Source organism: Nyctibius grandis, chromosome 15 (assembly GCF_013368605.1).
Source record: "Nyctibius grandis isolate bNycGra1 chromosome 15, bNycGra1.pri, whole genome shotgun sequence".
Lineage (NCBI taxonomy): Eukaryota > Metazoa > Chordata > Aves > Nyctibiiformes > Nyctibiidae > Nyctibius > Nyctibius grandis.
Window position 1 is genome coordinate 5,055,338 of NC_090672.1, and position 27,591 is coordinate 5,082,928.

The 27,591-nt window shown below is 41.4% G+C and overlaps 1 protein-coding gene across 8 annotated transcripts in view; it reads left to right on the top strand.

Moving 5' to 3' along the window:
• The first annotated feature begins 1,065 nt into the window (after positions 1-1,065).
• The window catches only part of TNRC6C (trinucleotide repeat containing adaptor 6C), a 107,454-nt gene continuing 80,928 nt past the window's right edge, over positions 1,066-27,591 (top strand). For 7 of the 8 annotated variants that reach the window (XM_068413590.1, XM_068413592.1, XM_068413593.1 and 4 more), the window contains exons 1-3: positions 1,066-2,543; positions 21,109-21,208; positions 22,128-22,149. In XM_068413590.1, coding sequence (XP_068269691.1) covers positions 21,146-21,208; positions 22,128-22,149 — 85 coding nt within the window. In that variant the 5' untranslated portion in view covers positions 1,066-2,543; positions 21,109-21,145. The remainder of the gene's footprint in view (positions 2,544-21,108; positions 21,209-22,127; positions 22,150-27,591) is intronic. The other variant, XM_068413599.1, reaches the window with a different exon arrangement.

A 27,591-nucleotide genomic window follows, 5' to 3' on the forward strand; every position in this document is an offset into this window, starting at 1 on the left:
TACTCATTTTTGCATTCCACTCTTCCCCGTGGTACTCGGAGAATAGATGCCGACTTTTCCTCAAACCTGCAAATAGTTAATGTGGTTATTGTGAGGGGTAAACCAGTCCCTCTGAAACGCTGCATGTCCACCTCCCCTCTCCTAGGCACACAGATCCCAGCGGCTCCCCCAGTTTGAGCAGCCACGAGGTCATTTAAAACATGGCAATTATTTCTTGTAGGGACGGGCGTCCCCTCCGATGGCCTGACCCAGCCGGGGGCCAGCCTGACCTGAGGCGCTTGCAGAGTGATTTAGGAGCACATCGTGGAGGGCCGGGCCCTGTCTATATGTACCCCTGTACTCTAAACCAAGTGTATGTATGTGTATGTGTGTATGTACATACGGGTGTACGTACGTATGGGTGTACCTGCTCAAAGGCACACGCAGCTGTGCACGCGTGTGTCACCACACGTGCTTGGGCACAGATAAAGCCAGATGGATGGTGTGTCTAAGGACGAGGGACCCGCTCAGGCCGGGGGGGCCGGCGGCACCTCGGGGTGCAGCAGCACCGTGTTTCACAGCCCCCCCCCGGCCCGAGACTCTTCTCGCTGCTCCGTACCCGCCCCCGCGGAGCAGCCCCCCCCGGCCCGCTGGGGGCTGTGCAGTGTGGTGCCTGTTTGCACGGGGGGGGTGTGTGTGAATGCACCGACATCTTTTGCACGGGGGGTGGTGAGCGCACCGACACCCCTTTGCGGGGGGGGGGGGGGGCAGCTCTCCCGCGCCCCCCGGCGGGGTGCGGGCTGAGAACGGCAGCGGGGGGGGTGTGCGCGCGCCGCCGCGGAGGGGCGGGGCCGGGAGCGCGCGGCCTCTCTTTGGCTCCGGCCGCCGCGCTCATTTGCATGTGGCGGGGGCTCCCCTGTCACGTGGCCGCGCGCGGGCCGGCGGGGAGGGGGCGGGGGAGGAGGCGGGGGGGGCAGACTTCCTGTTTGAGGTCAGCGCGGGGAGGGGGGGGGAGCGCGCGGCGCAGCCCGCCCGCGGTCTCGCGCTGCCTGGCGGGGCTCTTGTCAGTTAGCAACAAAATGGCCGCGGTGGCAGCAGCTCTGCTCCTGAGGGCGGCGGCGGCGTCCGTGGCGGCGGCGGCGGCAGCAGCAGCAGCAGCAGCGGCGGCGCGGAGGAGTGGGGGACCGGCCCGGCAGCACTGAGCCCGGCACCGCCTGCCTGCGAGCGGACGAGGCGAGAGCGAGCGGGAGAGACGGAGAGAGGCGCTGCGGTCCCCCCACCCCCCACCCCGGCTGACCGACCGGCTCTGCCCGAGGCGCTGCTGCAGCCCCCTGGGGAGACGCTGCCGCCTCGGCCCCCGGCCTGCCCCGCTCCCCCCCCCCCCCCCGGGGGCGCCCGGGTTCCTGCCCCCCCCCCCCCCCCCGGCGAGGGGCTCCGCTGCCGCAGCCTCCCGCCCCGAGACCCTGCCGGATCCCTCCGGAGGAGACGGAGAGAGCCCGCGGGAGGGATCCCTCTCCTCCTGCCCCCGGATCCCCTGTGCGAGCGAGGCAGACAGACTGTTGGGTTTCCCCACTCCCCCCGTCGCGTCCCCCCTCCTCCGTGAAAGACTTTGCTGGATCCTCCTCCTCGGATCCCCTCCCCGCGCTCGCTCCTTCCTGCGAGAGAGGCTGCTGGATCCTCCTCCTCCCGCCGAGGCTGCTGGATCGCTCCGCCGGGGTCCCTGCGAGAGAGAGAGCCGCGGATCCTCCTCCCCGGAGAGACTGCTGCGGATCCTCCGCGGATCTCCCTGCAGCCACAGGCTCGGCGGGATCCTCCTCCTGCCCGGAGCCCATGTGAGACTCCGGATCCCCCCGTGGCTCCGTGGTGTGTTTTTTGTTTGTGATTTTTTTTTTTTTTTGAAGGGGGGGATCCATCTTAAAACTATTTTCTGGGTCACAGTTTCTCTTTAATTTGCACTTTTTAAAACCCCTCAGATGCTCCTCCATGTGGACTGAGAACTCATCAAGACACACACACGAGAACCCATCCCGATCAACTCCAAATCCTGGCTTTCGTGGGTTTTGCTGCAACACACAAACTTGTATTTAAGACACACTCGTGCAAAAATTTAGCTGGGGACTTTGAGGTGTATTTTGTCTTGGTTTCTTGGTCTTGGTTTTCTTTTTTTTTGCTTCACTGGAAATCAAAAGCTTGTTTTGGAATTGGACCTGCTTTTGCTGCACTTCTCCTCTGGGCTGGATAACACTGAAGCTCTTCGCTTTTCTACTTGGATAGTGTTTTCCTGTTGATCTGTTGGTTTTTTCTTCTCCTGTGTGGCAGACTTTTTTTTTTGAGAGGGGTAAACAAACGACAACAAAAAAAACCCAGTTTTTTTGGCCGTGTGAGATTTTTTCGTATTCAGATTCGTGAAATTACGGGTACACTTACAAAAAAAAAAAGGCATTAAAATAAGAAAGGAACACGTCAGAAAGACCCCTACACGGTAGACAAAATACTTACTCGTTTCCTTACAGCAAGACTGAATCGAAAGCTGCCAAAGAGCCCCATAAAGAAAAGACTAAAAGGTAAGAAGGGGTAGTAGCCTCTCTTAATCTGGGCATGGTAGAAGTTAGCAGTGGAAGAGACCTGCTAAGCCAGTGCATACCTCATTTTCTTACAAGTCTAAACCGCATTATTTTATTTTTTTTTTACTGCTTATTAGTGAAGCAAGTAACACGCCAAAACGTTTTAAAAATCTATGTATTTTTATCAGATACCGTTTTTTTGCTTTAAACAACTTGCCGAAATATTTTTTTAATATGCTAGAATTAATTCAGTATTTTTCTGTGTATCTTTTCCCACTTCAAATAGCTGTTGCGCGCAGAACAGCGAGCAGAAGTGCCATTTGTGAGCGTGTTGAGCCACTTAGACGTGGGGGCCGCTTCTGTTGCAGCCATGACCGTGTGTGCACTTGCTTTATAACTTACACGTGTGAAAATTATTGCAGAGCGTGTTGGAAATGATCCCAAATCTGGAAAAGGAGTGGTGTGGGTATGGGCAGCAGTGCTGGCTGTGGGTGAGCAGATGAGGCTCCAGCTTTGTCCTTCATGGCTGCTTTCTGTTAAAAGTTAAGATCTCTAGATACGTGTTTTGTGGGTTTTTCCCTCCTCTCTCCCCCCACGTAATGAGATTATGGGGAACTACTGTAATTTTCTCTGACTATTCAGAGAGAGCTGCGTCTAAACCTGACATGTCGTCCGGTGGGAGGGAGAATATTAAACAGTTTATGCTTTTAACTACGACGTTGAAGGGGAAGAAAATGGGGAGGGTTCCGCTGTTAACCTGAGAAATCTTGAAACGCTGGGAGTTTATTAATTGTTTGAATCTTGTTTGTATCACAAGTTTGTGTCAAAGGTTAATCTTCTTAATATGTAATTAGTTGGAGGTCCAATTATGGGATTTGTTGAACTCAAGTGTTTTTTCCCCCCCATTTTTTTTCATTAAATATAACACTGCTAGTTATACTTTGGGGCTACTTTATTTTTTGCTACAACTTGAGTGTATCTGTGGGAAGATATTTGTTCAATTAATAGTAACAGCCAGTTTAAATTTAGAAATAATCTTCAGTACGTCATACCCGTGTCTGTTGCATGTTTTTCCTTTCGGATGCATATGTATGTATCTGAGGAATTTACGCTAATTTACATACTGAAATTTGCTCTGGACGTTAGGCCAGTTGAGGTAATTAAAAATCCAATAAATCCCGCTGTTAGTGGGCTGCTTGATGATGCAGAGCTTTAAATCAGGTGGTGCTCGTGTGGACCTGAGGACAGTGCAAGTGGAGAGGAGCAGGGGAACATCGGCACTGCTCGTGGGTGTTACTTCGGAAGAAAGTCATGGCTTTAAAATCTTGCTCTAATTACATACGGTGGGTGGGCTTTTGGATTCACCTACCACTGAGAATTAAAATGCAGTTTCCTATCGGATATTACTTTTTTACCGTTTCAAGAAAGTAGTGGAAAGGTACACCCTGATTCTTAGTGCTTCCCCCCTGTTTTCCAAGGAAGTAGTAGGGGGCTCGCAGTGGGTGCAACCTGTGCTTAGCAGATCACATAGTTTTCCATGATTGCGGTTCCTCACGTTCAGAAAGCCCTCGGGTATCTGTCTGACTGCTTCAGGGGTTGTGAACTCAAAATGGTGTGCTTGAAGAACCTGCCCCCGGATCATGCACTGTTGGTTCTTCTCTGGCTTCTGGAATTATTTAACTATTATTATGTCAAACTTGTAGACAAGTAGTGAGAAAAACTGCTTTAGCCCGTGGGAGGCTTGTTCTTTAACGTGTAGGACTAAGGTTGCTTTGTGGGGGTGAGATTACAGAGGCTGTTGTGCAGGTATTGGGTAACCTGGCTGCTTCTGAATCTGTGACTGCCGAGTCTATGGAGAAAGCTAAAGTAAATCAGATTAATTTGAACTTTTTTAGCGGACGTGTCTGTTCAAGGGGACTAGCAGTAGCGTAGTAGTGCCTTGAGTCGCTTTGTCCCTATCTTCAAAGGAGAATGTATGTTTTCTGACTTGAAGGTACCTGGCTGTACATAGCTTGTGAAATGGAGAAGGTCTCGGCGCAGCCCTCGGTGAGCAGGTGCTGGTGTCAGGGTGATGCCTGTTCATAGGGGCTGTGTTTTAGGCAATATTCCGTGCTTTTGACTAAACATTTTGTTTCTAGTAATGAAAAAAAAACAGGGTACACTAACCTCTTTATTTAGAGCTCTTTTGGATTGCTGTGTAAAATACTGAAGGTTTTATTAACGTTTCTGTTCTCTGTATGTGTGGGTTCTCCTATTGACAAGTATCGGTATGCATCAGACTAAGAGCTGACTTGAACTGAGTAGTGTATTATATACGGTTGGTCTATGTACGCTGCTACAACTGTTTTGGTACATGGATTAGTTTGTAATTAGGCTGTCATTGATGCAGGGCGTTAGTCCCACTTACTAGGAATGTGCTTGTGGGGAGCCTTGCTCTGTGCCATTTCTGTGCTAGTACAAAGCATGGTGGAATTTACTCTGGGATTCTGCCCTTGGGTCTCGATTCGGTGTTAAGAAGCCTTTGGTAACTTAAGGGTTCACCCTCTTGACCTGGCATCTTTGCATCTTTCGAAATCTGCCTCTGATCACCTGTGAATGGGATGAGGTTTACCTCATCTGCTGTGGCAAAGCCTGCTGAAGCTTGCTGGGATGAAGGAAAAATCTGCCTCTCTGGCTTAATTTATTTTTTTTTTCCGGGGTTTGTCTTTCCTATTAAAGTAACAGCCTATGCTTTTGATGACTTTTATGATCGATCTTCCTCTGATGTTTAAGGGAAAGAAGGTAATTCTATCCTTTTTAGTTTGAAGGAGCTTTTTAACACTTGGAAAAATAATAGGATGAGATTTCCTTAATATGAGAAATAACATAATTGGGCCCAAGAGTACTTTTAACCTGAAGATTCTGTGTTGAAGTTCTCAAAGCTCCCAAGTTCCATACCTTGCCCAGCTTTAGTAACAATAAGACAAGGTAAAGTTAAAGGTTTTGTCAAGCAGGGGATGTAATCTCCTTGTGTCTTGAAGCAAACTGTTGCTGAATGGCAGCCTTATAGAAAGTATAGCTTTAAATTACTCTAGAAATAAAACCTCTTATTTTTCTGTTTTTCATTCAGAAAGGCCAGGAAATTTTATTCGTACAAGGGATTTACTGCCTGCTGTTAACTCGAAATGACCTACGCTTTTACAGTCCATTCGGATAGTACATGCGATGTAGACACCTCTTTCCTCTTAAGTTTGATATTAAAAGCCCCACAGCAGCGTTTACTTTCAGTTTGAGCTGTTAAGACTTAACCAAGACTGGTGTATGTGGGAGGGAACGGGTAATATGTTAACTTAGCAGCTGGCCTTGCCGAGATAAACATGCGCTTTTCCCAATGCTGTCATCTGGCCCCTTTCCAAAACAAGCTGAAGGAGGAGGTCAGGGGTGGAGCCATCCTTTGCTTTAGTCAAAAGAGGCTTTCATTTGGAAAGAATTGCTAGATAGTATTGACTGCGAGAACTGCAGATTTAAAAATAAAATGGCCAAACCTTTCCTAAGGAAACAAAGTAGTCTCTGTTGATTACTTGTATCTCGCTGCCTGTTACTGTGCTGCTTCTCTTTGAAGGTATAGCTACTTAAATATAGCATGCATACTGCTTCCTTTTGTAAAAATCAGGGCTTTATATGTGACTCTGAACATGAGAACTGATTAAAAATTTATCATCTTTGGTTACAGTAGCAATGTGCAACACAAAAGTGCTATTGTTTTAATTGTTTAAAATTCAGATTACAAGATAATGGTAATGCCATTAGAAGGTTTCCCTTTGGCCTAGAAGCTGCAGGTAGGAGCCTGTCGATCCCTTAGTATTAAAGATGAATGATAAGGAAACCTCTTAAATGCCTGTGACGCTGCAGTCTAGCCAATTTAGGATCAGCTGATGCCTTCTAGTGATAATGGCTTGAGGTTTTCAGCTGTATTATGAAGATATCAGCCAGGGCAAATAGTATTTAGAAGAGAAGTATACTTTATTGAATGGGGAGATGATCTAGAAGTGACAGTAAATTGCATTACTAAATGATCTATGCGCTCTGCACAGTCTCTTCGCTGGTAAATGCTAGTGGTAACATGAAAGATGGTTATTCCTAATGTATGAACACAGAGGAATCAAAGTATTATTTGATCTGCCTTTAGGAATCTCAGCTATTTATGAAAATTGTCTACCAAAAGCACAGCTTAGTTTTACATCTTAATTACCAGAGGTAGATGCACTTATGCTTATTTTATCATTACTTAGTCATGATTAAGCTCACTGTGCATTCCAATACACAGTTATAACTGTGTTTTCCGAAGCTTTCTTTGTGCAGTTTCGTGCCTGGTCACTAATATGTTTTAAAATCTCCTGCACAAGATAAAAATGTCTGAATTTGATCATAATGAACTGTCCCTTCTGGCACAGCGTAGTTACAGTGCTCTTTAGGATTGCATCAAAGATTGTATCACTTGCGGAAAATGCAGCAGTACTTTAAAATATGTGGCTGATTCTTTTGGCTTTTTAAAAATATAATGTATCTTTCTTGATCCCAATAAAAAGGCTTCTTTCACCGAAGACATCTGTAAAATAACTAGCTGTTCTTAAGTGCCGTGGTTGAGGGTACCAAGCATCAAAATGCGAGTTAGTTTTGGTCTTAGCCCTGGATATGAATCAGCACTGTAATTTTTCAGCGTTGAGGTCTTGAATGTAGTTGTAATTCAAGCTCATAAAATATTAGAAGCTTTGACGGTAGCGAGGTCTGCTTTCTGGAGCTCTTCCCTGTGGGTTTACAGCCAAGGATGGCTTGAGAGTGAGAACAGTTATCTGTGCTGCAGCAGTGATGGTTTATGGCTGGGTGCCCAGATTGTCTAGCTTTGCACACAGCTTTATAGTTTGCCTTTGAGGGCTATGGAGGTGGAAGTCATTTGTAATAAACAGCTATCTGCAGCTTGCTGCTTCTCTGTTTTGAAATGTACATCCATTTAAAATATTGCAAACTAGATGCACATTTACTTAGATTTCGATCAGGAAATGCTATGTTTTAAAAGCTCGATTATGAGAAATGTTAACAATTGCTTATTGCTTTGTATTAAAAATAGCTAATATTTATCCCTTGGCTGTTTGGGCTTTTTTAGCAGTAAGCTCTGATTGCTAGAGAATGAAATTTTTTTTTTTTTTTGAGAGAAAAATTGACTTGTCAAATCGTTTGGCATCCTTTGTGGTAATTAAGCCCCAGAGAAAAATATGTTTATAGGTCTCAAAATAGTTATCATGCAACTACCAGCTATAGACTCATTTAGGAAAAGATAACACCCGCTCCCTTCCACTGCAAGTTAAAAAACCACCCTGGGCTGTGAAGTGTTTAGTGTCTGGCTGTGGGTGTTTTCCTGAGGCAGATCCATTCTCCCCCCCGCCCCAGCTTCTTGTTGATGGGGTCTGTGCGTGTTTTCCCACGCTGACTTTCTGAAGGGGTAGTGGGTAGTGCCTTTGTTGTGATCTTGGTCAAGAACAATCTCCTAGGATGGCATATCTGTTTTTCTTAGATGTGTTATTTTCCTTCTTCTTGAAGTTTACAGTTTTCTCTCTCGTACTGCACTTGCAAGACTTACCAGTGAGAAGTGGAAGAGCTTTTTGTTTTGTTTGAGGGATACAGAGTACTTGCAGTGGCTTGGATACCATTCAGGGTGGTCAGTATGTGCACGTATCGATTGTTAGTTCAACCTGACTTCTGCCAAGTCTATTTTAAGCTCAGCCAGATCTCTTATGTTATGTCAGGCTGCTTTTCAGTCATACTGTAGTCTCGGACTCTCAGATCTTTTAGTTCCTCAGAATTCCAAAACGTTTTCGTGGCTGATGCTAATGTCACTGATGCTCACAATGGAGATGCTTGTTTTTAAACAGTAGCTGGTTACTGGTAAACAAAAGAGCATCAGCCCAGTGCTTTAACACAAACCATTCTAGAAAAAAAGAAGCAGTTCAGTGAGAATGCAAAAAAAAAAAAAAAAATCAACTGTACAGATGCCTAATGTGCTGACTGCCATTTTACTGTGTGTTCTTACAAGGTCATTAACAGAAGACCATAGAAGGTGGTCTTTGGTATTGCTTGTAATGTTGTTGCTTGAACTCAATGTATGTTCATAATAGCCTTGAAGATGATATTTCATACGAATTGTAAAGTTAAAAACTTCCCTAGCACTGCAAGCATAGCCTAAGGCTGTGTGTGTAAATCGAGTAAGACTCTCTACACGGTGTATTACCAAAGCCAGTCTGGAGTAGGATTCCTCATTATCCCTCTGCTAACATCATTCTTTCTGTCTGTAGGTCTCAACTTTCCTCTTCTCAAGGTTTTTAATCAATTACACAAGCTTTCTTAATATAGGAGAATTGCTTCCAGTGTTTGTGTTTGAATTTTTCCCACATTTTCAGCTTTGAAATGGGTGCTCTGCTTGAAAGTTCGTCTCTTACTCCCTGGCTATGTGACAAAAGATGTTATGTCTGCAAATCTAATCATTCTTGTCTCTTTATGGAGTCATGGCTGTGATGCTGTAAGCACACAGTTTTGTACCTCATTCTTGTTTTGTGATGCTGCAAAAAATTGCTGTTAGTTAAAACTAACCTATTGGCATAAGAGTGCTGATACATCTGTTCATAACATACCTCTTAATTTTCCTGCTTATGAAACTATTTGGTTTCTCTTTGCATAACATTAGCTGATGTAAGCTCTGAAGAGGTATATGTTTATCTTTTTAAGCCTTTTAAAAATAAGTTGGTATGGAAAATGCAGCATATTCTGGTAAGGAAGGAGAAGAGCCTGGTGGTAGCAATCTCAATGCTATTTAATACTTCCTAGTATGAGCATAATAAAATATAGCTGTCTGATCCAGGTGTGGAACTGAATTTGGACTATCACAGTAATAGAATTGCTGCTCTTGAGGAGGAGAGTCTCTATAAATAGCACCGTTTCAGGTGAAAGATGTTGTTATATGGGACTTACTGGAGCTTGGTGAATGTGTCATTTTTACTATTTATATTCTTCTAATCAAACTTCTAGAAGTTCTTCACTTTTGGAAAGAATGATCCAAGTTAAGTAAGTCTCATTGGCACCAACAGTACAGTATCTAGTGCTAAGAAAAGACCCTCAACTTTATTTTTTTTCTTGCATTTGTGAAGATGAAATGTTCTTCACAAATTTCTAGGTGAAATATTGCAGTGACAACAAAACCCCATGCTTTTGAAGCGAATAACCCAGACTGGTAGATATCATCTATTTTATCTGGATGATATTGCAACACTCTGATAGTCCAGCTGCATTGAGATTGTGATTCCCCTCCGTCCCGTCCATCCCAGTCCCTCTATCAGCATCCAGACAAGCAAGAGCTCATCTTTCTGGGATTCTGTCTGCACCTACTGATCAGATAACATACTTGGAGACATTTTGGATGTGTTTCTGAGAATATTTGCTCCCCTGGGTGTATCATGGACTAACTGATGGCATAAAATAGTTATTACTAAGATCATAATTGACCATAAATTGATTTCCAAAGTGGTATTTACTGCAACTGGTTTTCCCGTCCTGGAAGATCATTTATGGTGGTTTCCTTTCCCCATATCTCCCCCCACTCTGTCTCTCCTCCCCCCATGGAGATGCTATTCATTTACTAAGTTGAAAAATGTATGATGGCCCATTCTGATGGTGGCTCTGATATTCTAATTTATTATTGGCAGGAGTTGGCGTCCAGATGCTTTTACTATGGGAAGTGAAGTGGAGGAACAGAGAACTTTGAAACTTGATGAACTTAATGGAAATACGGATTACCTTTTCAGCAATGCAGAGTTAATCTTTTAAACTCTGGTAGATTTGTGGAGGGAAACGTGCTAGCTTGGACGTTTCTGTTTCCTTAATTTTGAACGATAGGATAGGTCTTTTTCTGAATTTTGTGGATTAAGTTTCCAGCCTAAAGATAGCTACAGAGTAATGTAAGGATTTCTTATCTCACTTGAGTTGTGTTGCTGTATTAATTTTCAAAACAGCTTTGCAGCTGAAGATGCAGTGGAAGAACTAAATTGCTTCAAAATTTATTATCTTTAGGTTGAATGAAATGATCACAGTGGGCAGTGTTTTGATTTTTGTAGTTAAAACACTAACAATGTATAAAAAGTTCACAGAATTATTAAGTAGATTTTATTCATTTGTGCTTAAACTTCCACATATTTGCAGTGCACAACTTTCAGTACGTTTTATTAGTCTATAGTATGTTTTGTCTTCCTTGACTTGGATCAAATATGGTGTTAACCTCCTGCAGAGAATTCCAGGACCCCTGACATTTTATTGTGACTCTTGATTAGCTCACCAGGGTTCCTGCTAAGAATTCTCCTTTCATTCATTTGATAAATTGAATTCCCTATTCACAGTGCCTTTAAATAGAATGGTATTTGGAAAACTTGAAGACAACAACTTGAATGTTCAATGAGCTCACCCAGCAAATTTAAAAATGCAGAAGGAGGAAATTATGGGTTTGTGTATTCTGAAATATTTTAAAAGAATAAACATTTTACAAAACCATAAGTCTCCATCTTCATATTCCCTTTAAATTTATTTCCCTTCTGATTTCTACAACAAGGAGTTCTGTTGACATCTGTTTTTCCTTTTTATCTTATCTTGCTGTGTTGTGTCAGGAGCCATGCATTCACCTCACTTATGTCTGTATCTGGGGACAAGTATAATAAGGTGGTGTATACCCCTATAGTGGAACTTCAGCTTTCTACGGCAGCATGTGTGCGATGTAGGGAGCATCTTTTTCTTTACTCCTAGTATACACTAGATTACGCCTAATGCCATTCACCCACTTCTGCTGTGTATCCCCTTACTGTTGCTGGTGATGCTGGAAGGGCTTGTACTGTGGAGTAGCTGCTGAGCTTTACAGCATGAGGGATAGTGTCATTTATTTTATTTTCCTGGATCTTGAGGCATGTTGTCCTTATGTCCTTTTACTCCCCTATCCAGGTGTCTCTCCATGAGCCCCCGGGAGCTGGGGCTGCAGCAGTGTCCTGCACCTCCCTGCAGCTTGTGTGTTGGGAGATAACACGTGACAGCTGCATCTGGAGATCGCGGTAGTGAGGTGGCAGAGGCCCATTCCCTATATAGGATGCCATCTTCCTGGGGGCTGGTTTCTGCAGGCTCTGCCGCATATCTGTGGAACAATTTTAGTATCATAGGAAAACTCAGGCTGGAAGGAACCTCAGGAAGTAATCTCAGATAGGCAGGTCTGTATTTAAGTCAAGTGACATGTGCATGTCTGGTAACATGTCTGCTCTACTCACTGTGTTGCTGTTATGTGTTGGTGTTATTCTTAGACTTGTCTGGTACCGCTTCCCTGCTTGTGGGTAGCAGCGAGGGAAGTGCATGTGCTTTCTTCTCCTGTGCCTGTGGCAGGAACTCTACCTAAAGGAGAGGTGTTTCTTCCAGACCTCACCTTCACAGGCCCTTTTAATTGCTGGAGCCACTCATGAGTGTGGCAGTGGATGCGTGTGTCTACGGCTGCTGTGAGCTGGGTGTATTTTGTTGAAGGTGTGGTGGCACCACCTTTTCCCCAGAATAAGCACAAGAGCAGCATCATAAACATACTTGTCTTGAGCATAAATTCTGCTGCCTATATTTTGATCCTGTAGGTTGTGTTGTCTAACTTGACCTATGTGAGAGTACCAGCTTGGGCTTCAGCTCCTGCAATAAGGAAGTTGAATATGCTTTCGCCTGCTGATAACGAAGTGATTGGGCTCAGAGATAGTTGAGTGCTGGCTGTGACTGATGGAAGGGGAGAAAGGAGGACTAGGGATGTTGGAAATCCCTACAGGCAAATGGTACATCATTTTAGTTATGCAAACTTGCTTTTCATTTTTTTTAACAAAGAAGCATAAAGGTTTTAGCTGTGCTTGCTTGAAGGGTGTGAAGGTACGCTATGCAGAAGCAGTGTTCCTAGCTGTCTGTCCTGCAGCATGCATGTTGTCCTTCCTGACCCTGTTACAGGAGGACAGGAGACATGCTGACCAGCTCCTCCAGCCTCTGTCCCTGGGAGTGGTCAGCTCTCAGAGCCCCTGGGGCTGTGGTGTGTGGCAAAACATCCTGTGGAGCTGTTGCTTCTCTTCCTATTTCCTGGACTCCTACTTTGCAGTATCCCTGTGCAGCTGCCCTGGGAAGCAGTGGTCCTCTAACATGTTCCTCAAGTCCAGCTAAATAATTTGAGCTGGAAACTTGTCCATAGGTTGCTTCTAGGTCACTTAATGGGTGATACTTAGCTGAACAATTTGTCAGTGTGGGGCTTTGCCATTGTTGGCACAGAGCTCTCATCTTCTCAAAGTATTTGCAGAAACCAAAATAGCAAACATAGTATCTGGAGAGAGACAAACATGCTGTGCTCTTGCTGAGCTACTGGATTCCAAAGCTGTTTTCTGTTGTGTATTATGTCCCAGGAAGACTGGGGAAGAGCTCTGGACCAGATGCCACATCAACTGCTGGTAAATATCATCAGGCCTGGGAGGGAGGCAGTGCTGTGAAAGTAAATCTAGTTATCTTCGCTGTTCACAGTCTGTAGCTTAATTTTCCAAGAGAGGAGTTGGTCCATGTATGCTGAGGGAGGAGAGATGTTGTTCGTAGTGTGTTTCTTGCTGTTTGTAGCCTGCTTTGAGTGGTGAATGTGATCCAAGCTTTTTTGGGTTTGTGTGTTTTTTTTTTTTTTTCTTGGTCCTTGCATAGCCTGAGTGGTGCACATGATGGGATACTTGAAGTCTACTGGGGTGTTGTCAGCAGTCTGAGGGAGCAAATTCAGATATGGTTTGTGTCTGAAATGTATGCAAGGGTGAGGTTTTGTGTACAGTGTTCTAGCCTGTGCTCAGATTTCCCTCCTAATTACTTAAATTGCCCCAGAGTGGAGCTTGTCTATACATTAGTAGGCCTGCACTGTGGAGAGCAACAACGTCACAGAAGAGGTGGCGTACCTGTGTGACAGCAGCTTTACACGCGATAGGCATGTTAATTTGGATTGGGAGTTTCATGTTTAAGCAAACCCTCTGATTGTCCTCACTTGCTGTGCTTTGATTGACATCATGGAGTGATCTTGGAGTGGAACAGTTGGATGCCTTTGAAATAAAACTTCACTGGATGATGTGCTCCAAGGGTGCAGTTAATGCTTTCCTGCTGCAAGTGAGCGTTGGGGACGTGGGAGCAGACTGGAGCTAGTCTCAAGTAATAAAGTCACCTGAAATGGGGATGGTGTGGCTGTCGAGTCCTCTGCACTGACAGTTTTGCTCTGCAAATCCACTCCTATTGGTCTGCACTACTTAGTAATGAAGATATAACATACATCTCCTGAAACATTCCCGTTTGTATGCTGGTGCTCTCATTAGTACGCTGTCTCTCTCTGTTAACAGTCCAGGAGAAAGTGAACAAAAGGAAGTCTGTAGATGAAAAACAAAAACTTAACAACCCTACAAACATGCACTGGGATTTGGGCACTGCTCAAATACAGAATCTCAAACTTTGATGTCAGACCTACCACTTATAGTTAATATGTATCCTTAATTTATAAAGGCTTTTTCTTCTCTGGGATTTTTCCTCTCTCCTAGGGACTGGTAATCAACTAGTAGAAGCTAAAACAAGGCCAGGTCAGTGTGCTTTTTAAAAAAAATCTTGAACGATAGTATTGATCTAGTCTTGCTTTAATTTCATTCTAATCTAATTTACTTAAGTGGTTGTTTACCTAATGTGTATATAAAGCAGGGTCACGATAACTTAACATTGGGTGAATTGGAAACCTCTAGCAAGAGTCTAGGTCCTGCAGTAAATAGCAGTTGGCACTCTTCTCGAGGTCCTGCCAGTGTTTTGGTGCTCTTTAACCAATAATCCAAAATGGCATATTAGAAGCACCGTGTACTGCTGTTGGAGGTGCAGCCTTGAGACAAGGTGTGTAACACAGGTGCTCTTTTTTTCTTCTGATCACGTAATTTCTATTTTACAGATAGTAAGAGCAGGGCTATTAACTTAGTCTCTTGGGCAACCTAAAATCTCCCTGTAGTTTCAGTTAAGACATTTTAATTGAATGTGGTGCTTTTCACATCCTGTTCTCAACTAATGCTGTAATGTTGTTGGGTGTCTTTTGAATGGCAGCTACATTCTCCTCCTGCACAAATTTCAGTAGTGAATGAAGTTGTCTGTGCATGTCTTGCATCTTAGTCAAGTGGGATTTAAAGAGAGCCTGGAAGGGGGTACATAGGGATCAAGTCTAATCCTTCACAATTACAGGCAGCAGTGGAGAGCCATCCACAGAGCAGCACAGACCCGAAGATACCTACCAGTACTCTGTAACAAATAAAACCACAAAAAGCAGGTGTAAAGCCAAAACCATAGTGTACAGTAAAAGGAAAGATCAAGGGCAGTATTAGTATTAGTGGTCTGTTTCTGTGCAGGAACATTGGTGGAATTTCTGGGTAGCTTCAGAAATCAGGCTGCTCTTCCTGTTAGGTGATGGTTTTGTCTTGCATGCCTCAAGATAAGTTGACCAGATACTGGGAGCATCCAAGTACCAGGCCCACAGTTGTTAGCAGTGTTTCAATGTTTCAGAGGAAGGAAGGAATCCCCCTGTCAAGGCAAATAATGTCTTAAGGAGTGACAAGTGCAGGACAGGGGCATAATTTGACAGCTAGAAACCTCAAAGCATGGAATTAATAAATTATAAATTGAGGTCAAACAAAACCACTCATTGGGCTTCATTTATGACTCCCTGTAGGAACAAATTTTACACCCAAACTTCGAAATTACAGAGTTTAGTTTCGAGCTGCGTGATCACACCTATACACGTAACCTATCCATAAACCTATCTTGTCCACAGTGGTGTCGCTGAGCGCTTTTCCCCCATTAATTCCCTTTAGAGGATATTGTAGGATTTTACTTTGCGAATGGGTAGAGGCCTCCTATTTCCATTGATTCTCTGCCTTGTTGGAAGGGGAAGTGCTGAGGTTACTTGTTTTGTGGGTATTCTATTGTAATTTCGTTTAGCTTATGTTCCCTACCTTGTTCTTCAGGGGGAAAAAATGCAACCATGTTCTTATTAACAAAACTTTGCATGTTGCTTGAAAATTCAATAAATTGCTTCTGTTGCCTTCCTTTTGTCCTTTTCAAAAATACCTGCAAATATGCCATAGGAAAAAAAATCTTTTTCTTTTCCCCCGCAAATCCTTCTTACCTGTTACTGATGTTTTATCCCTTCCCCTTTTAAGTTATCCACAATCTTTGCCATTTGCTGGTGTTCTGGAGTGCCGTCCATCTTCTGCTGATTCTTTAAGGTAATCTGTAATGACTTAGACACAGTTGTTCTTATGGTAAATTACATCAGGCTCAGCCAGTGGAAGAACATCCAGTTTCTCCAGGGACTTTTAAAACGGTTTTTGGTTTTGCTGGCCTGATTTCCTATTTGGAGTGGTAGCAAAATGTTTAGTCCAATCTTCTTTTTTTTCCCTGCCACCAGCTGGAGCAAAGCCTCCCTATGTAGGGAAGAGCACTACGAAATCCCTCTGTGAAGCTGTCGTCATCTGCGGGCTCAGCACAGTTGAGATGGTTGTTGGCCATCTGTTCCCAGCTGACCTCTTCTGTGAAGGCTAAAGCAGAAAGAAAAGTACTATCACTTCAGCCCTCATAGGGTTGTCAATAGTCCCCTTTTCCCACTGAGTATCAAAACTAGTGTTTTCTCTTGCTTGTTAATGAAGCACTTAAAGGTTGATTTATTCTTACTTTTTATATGCCCAATGCCAATACATTGTTGGCCTTCCTCATTTTTGTCCCCATGTGTTTGTGCTGTTTTTTTTCGTATTGCTTCTTATTTATTTGACCTAGTTTAGTGTGCTGCTTTGTTTTGTGAGGTGATTGGAGAGCTTGTAATTAGGGACCAGCTTGTCTCTTCTTGATTAATGACTGAGCCTAGATATCAAGGGAAAAAAGCTGACACTTTTAAAGTCACACCAGCTCCTTGCCTTTACCTGGTATTTACTCTAGAAAGGTCACAGAGAGCTGGGTTGGGTAAGGATGAAGCAGAAATCAAAATTAGCAATAGACAGATGTGGAATTTTGGTTTATCCATTCTAGCAATCATGAAATTGAGGAGTGATGATGATCTGGTGACCTCTTGCTTTATGTAGTGTTCCTCCTATACATTAGGGTATCCACATTCTTGTTTAGATTCTTGGGGATTTCCAAGAAATGCCGCCTGCCTCTTCCTATGTGATGGTATTTTTCAGTTGTCCTGAATTAATCGAAGCCTGCCTTTCCAGGATTCACTGCTCTTTATTTTGTCTGTTTTTTTTCATTCCGTTTCATTGCCACCCTTCAAGCTGCTTTCTGCCTTCGTGATCTCAGCCACTTCTTTCTTACTGTTTAGAATCAGATCTTAAAGAACTTCCTAAATGGTAATTTTCTTTGTTTCTATTTGAAGCTGTATGACACTAGATTTTGAGAAGTTGGTAGGTGGTTACTCAGTGTTTCATGTCTATGCTGTCCAGACTCTCTGTTATCACCTGTAATGATGCATGGCTCTGTTAGTTCCTTCCAAAAAGCCTGCTCAGCATGCTTTTGTAGCCTGCCTTTGGATGATTATTTGTCAGTTCCTTAGAATTCTAGTTTAAAGGTTTTTTTTTTCTCTCTCATCACCATTGTGAGGAAAAACGTGTGTTCAGAAATGGGTCATGCCCTGTTGTTGGATGGGGAAGTCAAAACCAGAGCAATACTTAAGCAGTTGTATGCAAGCTGTAGGTTTTCTGTCAGTAACAGCAACTTTCACAACCATCAGGGGAGGTTTTTCCAGCATAAAGTAGGATGTGAATTTAAGGTACAAGAGGTATTCCAGAATTAAGGTACGGGAGCTGTTCTCTCATTGGGCTAAACCAGACAAAGACCAAGATTAAGAGTGCTATTCTGAAGAGGTATTCCAGGCAGTTTTCCTATGAAAATAAATAAACCTTCAGCATCTTAAATATATGCAAACAAAATTAATTAGGCTGCTAGGTTTGGAACTGTCACATGGAGCGACAAGAGAGACGGGTCTCTGTTTAGTCCTCAGCTATTGCAGGGACTTCTGAACTATAAAACACAGTATGGGTAATAACCTTGCATGTAATAACACAAATAGACTCTACTTGAAGTTTTTTAAGAATATGATATGCCCGCAAGGTGTATTGCAAAATCCTGTTAGAATGTCACATCGGTGCTAATTCAAAATACCAGCCATGCCTTCAGATGTGAAAACAATCCAATGTCTGATCCCAGCTAGAAAACTGAAGTTCTTGCTTAGCTTAAAAAATCAAATCAGCCTAGATTTGTTAATTTTTTTAAAGGCCCTTCTGCAGTAGGCACTGACAGAACATAGCCATAGTTGTCAAGTTGTTCTGACCATCACCTGCATTTCGTCTTGGTCTCTTATTCAGAGAGAGCTCCTAGACATGTGCATTTTAAAGATGACCTTGGGTTAGGTTTGGATTTAATAAGCTAATTGCAATCTTTAAGAACAACACTTGATGATATAGTAAAACTCTTTGCTCTCTGCTCGGAAAAATCCCCCATGATTTTGATAAATCAGATCCATGTATATGAAAAAGGCAAACTCCTACAAGTATATTTTAAGACACTTCTGGTTTAAATCATACGAGCTTTGTATTCATAAATTTTTTAGCATTTCTCCTGTAATAAAGATTAAATTGTCGCTCAGGAAGTAAAACTGCAACACACGCCTTTGACAATGTAATCAAACTTTATATAGCAGTGGTTTTATTGTTTTCCTTTTGTTTTGCTCTTAGATGACTAATTTCTGCCTAGAAGTGACAGCAAGAGTAGCCATCTGAGAAGCCACTTGGAGCTTTATTTCTGTTTTAAGCCTATTTAAAGCACATGTATTCAGAAGTGTCATTATGTAAATCAGTTTTGAAAATTGAACTCCATTAAAAATTATAGTATCATTTTCTGAGTTAATCTGAGGCTATTTTGATCTCTGAAATGAAAAAAGCAAAACCAAACAGCTTTCCACTAGGAGTGGCACTTCTGCCTCTTATGTTGTAATTGATATGATAATACGGTAATAAAATACATTGTATTTTTAATGGAGCAAAATGTTTGCTCTTCTTTGATTTGGAAAATCCTCTGACATGGTATATTACCTGCGCAAGGGGGGGAATAACATATACCAGTGCTTGGCAAATGTCAAAACAGGACCAGCTTCAGAGGACAGAAAGGCTGGAAATAGAGACATTCATAGCAGAGTCCAGTCTAGAGTATCGAGACTTCAGCAGTAATGAAAGGAACTTAATATAGGGAAAAGAAGGCCTAACAAGAAAGTTGGGAAGTATGTACTTTCATAGTTTAAATAAACTGCAAATTTAAGTGGTGGTGTGTTTGGGTTTGGTGTTTTTTTTAATACTGCACTGACTATTAAAATGGATTTAAATGTAATTGTGGTGGTCTGGAATTGCTGTAATGTCGTGGGTTTTCTTAAGTACTAGCAAGAGGAAACCAAGAAGTTCCTCGTTTTGCACTGACTTGTTTCATTCACCTGCTTTAAAAAAACAAAAACAAAAAAAAAACCCCAAAAAACGACTAGGGCTTCCCTTGGCAATAGTCTGACAGTTTGGGAGAGTTCACTTCATGACACAGGCTTTGTAGAGTCTGGTGTGCCTTGGGTAGGCAGGACTGAAAATGAAGGGACTGGATGGTGTTACTTTGTAGTTACTGAAATCCTGGGGACTTCTGTTCTTCTCCGGAGCTAGCAGCAATAAAGTCAGCTATTATGGTTTCAACTCAGTTTCTTTTGGTAATGTAAGTCATCACAATCCATTTAAAAGTACAATTTTAAGTACCCTTTTCTTCAGTGCAATGTTAAGTATGTGGTGCACATACCCAACTGCAACCCCTCAGAGCAAATGTTTCTCAAAGGTTGCTTTACAGTACAAGATTTGAAAGGTGGCCCTTTGAAATTGGCATAGAGTTGAGCAGTCATGTGTGTCATGAATTTTTGGTCATGCCAGAAAGTGATTCAAGTATTTAAAATACAGATATCTAATGCCACTTCAGATGTCCTGATCTCCAGTTGTGCACCAGGCACTTCCAGATGCAACTGACCTCCAGCTGCTGTTCCAGACTCTGGGTCTTGCCATATCTGTCCCTTCTGTAAATAGTTTTAAGTGCTGTAAAGTGTCTAAAAGGGCACTAACACCTATGTTTAGACCTCTGAGTTGCTTACGGTAATATTTATTGGTTTGGGTAACACAAGGAAATAGAAGCTGCTTTTGGTTGAGTCTGGAGCACTGTGTGGGATCTCTGTAAGCATTAAAGCACCTGCAGTGGCCAAAATCAGTATTTTCAGGCAAGCAAAAAAGCCAAAAACTAGAATACCCTTCAACAGACAAAATCTCAAAAAAAAATACTACAATATTCCTTTTTTTATAAACAGGGAAACTATGTAAGAACGTGCAAAGTTGTTAAAACAAAAGAAACAGTTACAAGGCAAAATGTTTCATGAGGAATGTGTGGAGACACCGTATGCAAAATCCAAAGAGCATCTGTTTCTCCTTTAGGTAAAGAGCGGTCCTGCCCTGACCTGTTGTGATAGAACAATTGAGAAAGAACATTAAAACTAAGATGACCTTTTTTAACAACAACAACAAAAAAATCTGAACAGGAAAAAAAAGGAAGGGGGGGGCTGTAGGCTTTGGGAAGTTAAATGTAAAGCAGTAGTAAGTTAGACTACAAGTGATCTTGATGAGTAATTGGAAGACATCAAATCTAATAATAATAATAGTAATGGTTTCAGCCCATCAGAAACAGAGTATTCTCAGAAGATCTGTAAGGCTGATAAATGATCAGGACCTAAAGAGCTGTCAAGGAAGATAAAATAGTTATAGAGAAGTAAATGAATTATTTGCATTGGTATTTATTTGGAAGGGTGTTGGGGAGATTCATTGTTACAACCATTTATTGCGGTGATGGACAAAGAAAGCATTGATGGTGAGGTTTCAAATAGATTTTCTTCTTGGTTTGGGACAACTTAGGTTAAATTTTCACCAAGATGCCTCTGGAAATTAATGAGAAATTAATATGGTATATGTTTGATCAAAAAAAAGAAAAATAGTTGGAAACTAATGTACTTGCTCATGATCTTTAAGGTATATTGTGAATCATAGCTGTTTAAAGCCAGCAGAACTTGCATTAATTACCTGGGTTTTGTTCTTTTTTTTGTTTTTAAACTTTATTTCCATAGAACATCCTAATATTAAGTAGTACTTTTGAGTGATTGTGGAAAGAGGTTCTAAATAAAATCTATTCTTTCTGAATTTTCATTGCCTACTATTTAATTTGTCATTGGTTTTAGTTTTGAAACAGCTTTTTTTTAATGGTCTTATTACAGCATTAGAAGGAGCCTTTTTTAGACATGAGATGTAGAAAGTTAGCAATGTAAGCATGGGTTATTTACCTTCCTGGATAAACTTCATCTTATTGAAAAGCTTTTCTCAACCTTTATTCTTATCAGGGAGAAAGAACAAGAAACACAAGAAGAGGAACATTTGATGGAAGAAAAGAAAAAGAAAAAGCAGGAAGAAAAGAAAAAGAAGGAAGGTGCTCAGAAAAAGGTTTGTTCGTGTTACTCTTTTAAATGATATATTCACTTTTACGTGTGATGTACAGACACTGATTCTGCAGCCTTTACTTCTGTGAATAATTCTGGTGCAAGTGAGCAGTTCTGTCGACTATGAGTGAGGCTGCGGTCAGAAAATCTCTGCAAAAGCAGTTGTGACAGTTCATTAGCCCCCCCCAAGCTGCTTACCATCCCCTGATGTGAAGTTACTGCTCCCATAGCTGTGTCACGTGAATGTTCCTCATCAACGTCAATGCAGAGTTAACTGGATTAGTCTCAATGGATACTGAACTGACAGTGGATTCCGAGGCCGTTGCAGATTTTCTGTGGTGTACATTCTCCTGCCTCGTTTTCTGGATTACATAGTTTTAATCTTAAATGACCCTTAGGATGTGGGTAGGAATTGATCACTGTCTTTTCCAGTATAGAAATCAGGCAATCAAAAAAAAAAAAAAGTGGGTAGGTTCCAAACAGATTAAAAAAAAGACGGGTCTTGACAAAATGTGCTGTTAATCTGCGTAAGCTAATAATAGTAGGTATGGATTCAAAGGGATACTGGACAAATTAAAGGAAGTTAATTCTGTGGAGTGTTAAAAAGTTTATAAATATACTGTTTGGTTCAGGAAACATCTGAACCTCAAGTGACAGAAAGCTGGGTGGGTAGATGGAGGCACTGCCATGTCTTACACTGGCTCTTCAGCCTCTGCTTTTGCCTTTAGTCAGACAAGGGTGGCCATTCTTACATTCCTAGTACATGGAGTTAAACTGACATTCTTCAGTCCTTAATTGGAACTAATGCCTGATTTATGTAAGCAGTTCCTGCTCTGCAAAAAGTTAGACATGCAGCCCTATAATTAATAGGTATCATTTTGAATATTGACAAGTAGTTGATCTGTTTTGTTCTTTTCTTTCAGGCTGCTGAACAAAAAACCAAAGGTAAATTCATATTTATTCTTTGTGAACCATTTGATGTTTTTGTAAGTTTGTTTAAAAAATGTGCTTGTACTTCTTATTCTTTGTCTTTTTAATGGGGAGAGTATATCTTACTAGGATAGTTCTGTTCTTAAAGTTCTGTTGGAAGCGCTGACTATATGTTGAGATTCTCAGCATAAGTTTTTTCTTTGCTTATCTTGCTGTGTATCGTATGGCACCTTTTTGAGAAGAATATATGGATTAATTTCTGTGAAACATAACAAGTCATCTATTTTGTCTGATGTCAAGACAGATACAGTTTTCCATTTAGTTGTTAGCAGTTATCTGTTTCAAAGATGACTAATTGTCACCAAAAAGGGTAAATCTCTCCTCCTGCATGCATGATTCAACTCAGTTTAGTGAGTAAACTCAATTCATTGAACGTATTGAGAAAGCTATTGCCACCACTGCCTTTTTTTCTTTCTGTGTGGGTTTTCTGGTTGATAATTAAATTGGTTTGCAGCACGGTCCAGGCAGCAGCAGAGATAAGCAAGGCATTCTCCTTTTTGGGGCAGTGAACTCCTAGGTGCCCTAGGAGAAATGTTAATGAAGCTCTGGCCTTAAAAAAGGTGAGGAAGAGAGTCAAGGTAATGCCTCTCTTTGCAGCTGTTGGGTTACAGTTTTTTTATCTAGCCTGTCCTTTGATGTACATGGCACCACACAGAACTCAGGGCTGCGGAACAGTTCTGAACGAGTTATTATGCACTGGTATTTATTGCTGGGTAATTAGGTGACAGACAGACAAGTAGAGCTTCCCAGATTCACAAAGACTGGGAATTAGAGAAGAGCCAAACCTAACATATGGGGTTGACAAAACAACTTATGTTTCAAATACTTTTTATGTATTTATACAGCAGAAATTAAGTATTGCTTCAGTAATACTGAATTCGGAAAAATAAGGTTTTAACTACATAATGAAGAAACTGTAACGAGTAATTTATTGAAACTGTCCTTTTCTTTCCAAATTTTTCTTATATAGAAAGTGCGAAATCGGAAAATTTTAGCCTGAACTCTGTTGCATTTGCCCTGTAAGATCTCATGTAGTTTGTAACAGTGGATTTTGCTTTCAGGAGGAGAAGGTAGCAGAAGTAGCTAAGCCCTCGAAATCTTAAGTATATGAAAAAATTCAGAATTAAGATACATCAGAGCGATTTCTACTTAAATGGAATATTTCCATTTCCACAGTGTTACATGTTTTGTTCTATCAGCTCGTTTCTGCGTGAAGAGATTTCACTGTTCTATAATGTATTATAATGACTTTTTAATATCATAATTCAATGGCAGATGTTTTTGCTGTCAAAGTAACTAAGTTCATTTTCACGTGATAACACAGTGGCTCTTCATTTCTGTTAATATGGAAACGCAGTGCCTTCTGCTTTCCTCTGTGCGATATTATTTCTGTCTTTGTTGTGACAGCTTTGTTTTTAATTGCTTGAAAATGTCAAGCTTAAGTTTTTAGAAGTAGCATGATGGTAACTCCAGTTTCTCAGGTATGCTTGTGAGTTCGTGTCTTTCAAATTTAGGGACTGTGTTTCTCCATCTGTTTCATTTTTTTTGTCCATTATCTTTGTATTTAAGCATCCTATGCTACTGCTATAAAATGTGAATTGGGAAGAAGACAACAGTAAATGAAGGTAGTTATGTTAAAGATTAAGCAGTTCTGGCTTTTATTGCTCATCTATCAGAAGCAGTAACGCACCTTTTTGTAGTTAGGCTTCATTGGAAAGAGTTGACCTGGCCTGTAGAGAAGCCAGACCTCTCCTGTTCATGTTCAGTGCAAGGGTTAGTGGTTATTCAGAGTCGTATGGATGACCCTTCTTTTAATTCCCTTTGGCAGGCAACTGCTAGTTGCTTTTAAGGCTGGTCTGTGGGAATATTTTATTTTTACTCTATGATACCATTCTCTTTAGGAGGGATATACACAGACTTATGATAAATAGCAGGAATTTCTTAAAAGATAAAAAATAGTAATTCTAAATTAATGAGAGGAAACAAATAGCTGAACTTTTTTCATAGAATATTCAAAGTTAACTGTAAACTTTAATGCAGTACTGTACCAAGTATCTTATTTTGATACATTTTCCAGGTTGAGTGACAAATGCTACTAGAACTAAAAGGCATCACAGGGATTATCACTGAATTTAGTTAATTTATTTCATATCTGGGACACAGCAATTAAATTCATTGTAAAGACAGGATGACACAGTAAAACTGGGTGAATTGACTGCAGCAGGTACTGCATGCCAACGTACAGGGTGTATTAAATCAAAGATTAAAACCAGGCTGGAACTGAACCTTTTGCAGAATGTTACTATTTTGGTAGGTAAGATCTTGATAAGTGACTTGTGTTGCTTGTGGTAACTGAGAAAAAAATTTATTTCATTTTTTATGTGTGTCATTCAGTTCTGCAACTGGGTTGCTATAGCAATGAGAGATGCTTACACTGTTTGGGTCATATTGGAGAAAAATGAATTATACAATTGGAGATGGGCTGTGGAAGGATTTTTCAGTTTCAGGTGTTTTAGCTGATTGCAGACAATATGTTTGTACTGTTCCTTATTTGCTCTCAACTATTTTTGAAGGAGAAGGCACTTTCTTGAAGTAACTAAGATGGGACACGTGGTGGGACTTGATAAGCAGTAGGAAAGGTTAGCCCTTTTAGTTGCCTTATTGTGTGCTAGAAACCTATACTGTGGTCAAGGTGCTTTTTAATTTTTTAAATTAATATTAAGATTTTCATTTATTTCTCTAGCACAATGGAAAACGTGGAGATACTGTCCTGTCTAGTAATTAACTGGCATGCGTTGTATGTGTAGTTACAGTTTGCTGTACGATGATGCTGGCTGTTGCATGTTCAGTCGCTGGTGAGGCCGCAGGAAAGAGAAACTAGTAAGGAGGAAAGAGGTTTCCTGTGGGTGTGTGTATGGCGTGTTGTCAGTTAAATATTGCTCTGAGGCCTCAGACGGAGCTGAATGTTTCCATCTGTGATGTGGAGCACGAAACCCTTCCAAAATAAACACGAATTTCCACCAATAGAGGAAAGGTGTGCGGCTGCTCTGGAGTTACTGGTGCAGGGCTAGGAAGTGCTCCCTTACACAGCTCTTGTGTCTATTTAAACAACTTAAATTATTTCTTCTGTTTAAACAAGGACCCAACTCTTTTAAGTCTTCTCTACATAACAGCTTCTTCAGTTTCTTAATTTTTTTCCGCTACATTGTTTGCCAGAGTATTTTTGTTAGACTGAATCTTTTACAAATACGCTGTTGGCAACAATTGTAGGGAATGTGTGAAAGGAAAAAAGATTCGAAGAGCTGATAAGGAGTTGAAATGTTTCTCAGTTACTTGAAAACAAATGAAGGTAGTCTTCCTGTTCAGCTGGAGAGGAGCGCTGCAGAATTAGATGAGGTGGGAAATGAGCATGTTTTAGTTGCACGCTGTGCATTGTACTTCCACGTTACTGCTCTTTTATGGTCATTTTTTTGAGAACAGGACTATTGAGCACAGCCTATTAGTGTTTATTTTAAATGTGTAAACTCTTGCCAGTTTACATGCACTTGATAAACAAACTTTGTTTATAAAGGCTTTTCTAAGGAAAACATTCAGCTGTAACTACCAGTAAGAGTTTTGTACTGTATGGTAAATAGTCACTAGTGTGGTAAATGGCTGTTACTTAATAGCTGTGGGGGACTTTAAGACAGCTATGCTTGTGATAAATACTGTGAGGTCAACGCATTTTGCTGCCTGCGTTTCTTCTAGCCATCTTGGTGCAGGTTTAATCAGCACGCAAGAGATCAGTTCCTTGACTGCTTTATTCCCATCCCAGCTGAATTCTATGCACTTTGTCTAAAATGAAGTTAAAGTGCTGGTACAAAATAGCTGAAGTGGTTTGTTATTCAAACATCGGCCACGGTAACTGAAAGGCAAAGTATCTATCCAATTCCCCAGGATTATCTACAATGAAGGTAAGTGTTAAATCTGCAAACATAGAAGGAAAATTAAGTATATACCATTTTTAGTTAAACATAACAAATATTTTGGTAAATGTTTGATTAGAAATGTTAGTCTGGAAAATATTTTTTCCCTTTCATCTAAAGCAGAGATGGCCATTCTCTGCCTCTTTGAACTTCATGATCCTTGTAGGTCTGTCTTTAGCATGTTTATGGCGTGGGACCAGAAGAGAGACATGGGCTTTCCAAGGGGAAAATGGGAACTTCAGCTCACTGCTTATGGGATGAAGCAGGATTGCAGAAGCTGGCCTAGCTGGGATAATCCCGGGATTCAGCAGCCCATCCAGCGCTGCCCATCCGCTGTTAAAGTGGTACAAGAGATCCTGAGCTGAGCATCATTCCCGTCTGCTTGTGGTCTCTTTCTGGAGCTTCCCCCTCCTCCAGGCTGTGCCGTGTGTCTTGGGACTCTTCACTGTATGATGACTTCAATATGCAACTTGTAGAGTCAGGAAGGTTGTCTGCAGACTGAGAGATTATTCTACCAAGGTAGACGCTTCAATACGTTTTATTTTCGGGGACTTAAGGAACAGAAATCATTTAACAGTATGTGGTTGCTTGAGAAACCATTTGTGGTGTCACAAATGTTGGTGTACTTTCTTCAGATTCTTTTTAAATTTGCATAGCGTTTTTTATACTACAGGCAGCACTGTATATTTTATCTGGAGGAACGTGATCAACTGTATTATAAGTGGGACTTGAAAGAAGTGTGGAACAAAAGATCTGAGACCACATCCCCTGCCCTGGCGTTTCTGTTTGGATGACAGAGGTAGTGGCATACCTTTCTTCAAAGCCAGGTGTTTTCATTTCCAAATCAGCCATAAAGATTGTTGCATAGTTTTAAACTGATTCTTTACTTACCCTGCCCAAGTGGACTGTTATAATGTTCTCCGTTGGTATTTGTTTGGATGTGATTTACCTTCCTGTAACCTACACTCAGTTCTGCTCATACAGAAATGCGGTTTATGTGCATTGATAATGTGCTCTTTCTGGCTGTGGTAGATGTTACTAATGTTTAGTGGTAGTTCCATAGGAAATAAGGAAGACTAAACTTCTTGGAGGATCTCGTCAGTATTTGAAGTAGAATTCTGACTGTGTGTAATACAATCGGTCTCTTAAAATTTTGAGTTTTTCTAGTTTGTCACGTATTATTGTAGGAACCAGCAAAGTTTTTTATATAAAATTAGGAAATGCGTTTCAGCCTACAAATCAGGTATGATTTACAACAGACTTACAACCTCTGACTCATTTGAGTATTTATAGCTTATGCTTGAATATCTGCCTCTGCCATCTTGTTAGTTAAGTGCTGTGTTTGCACTGAACTGCTGAACATTGTAGTGACAAAATGTGCCATAAATCATCATTGCAGAAGGAGGGGGAGCACTGTAATAAGTTCTCCAAT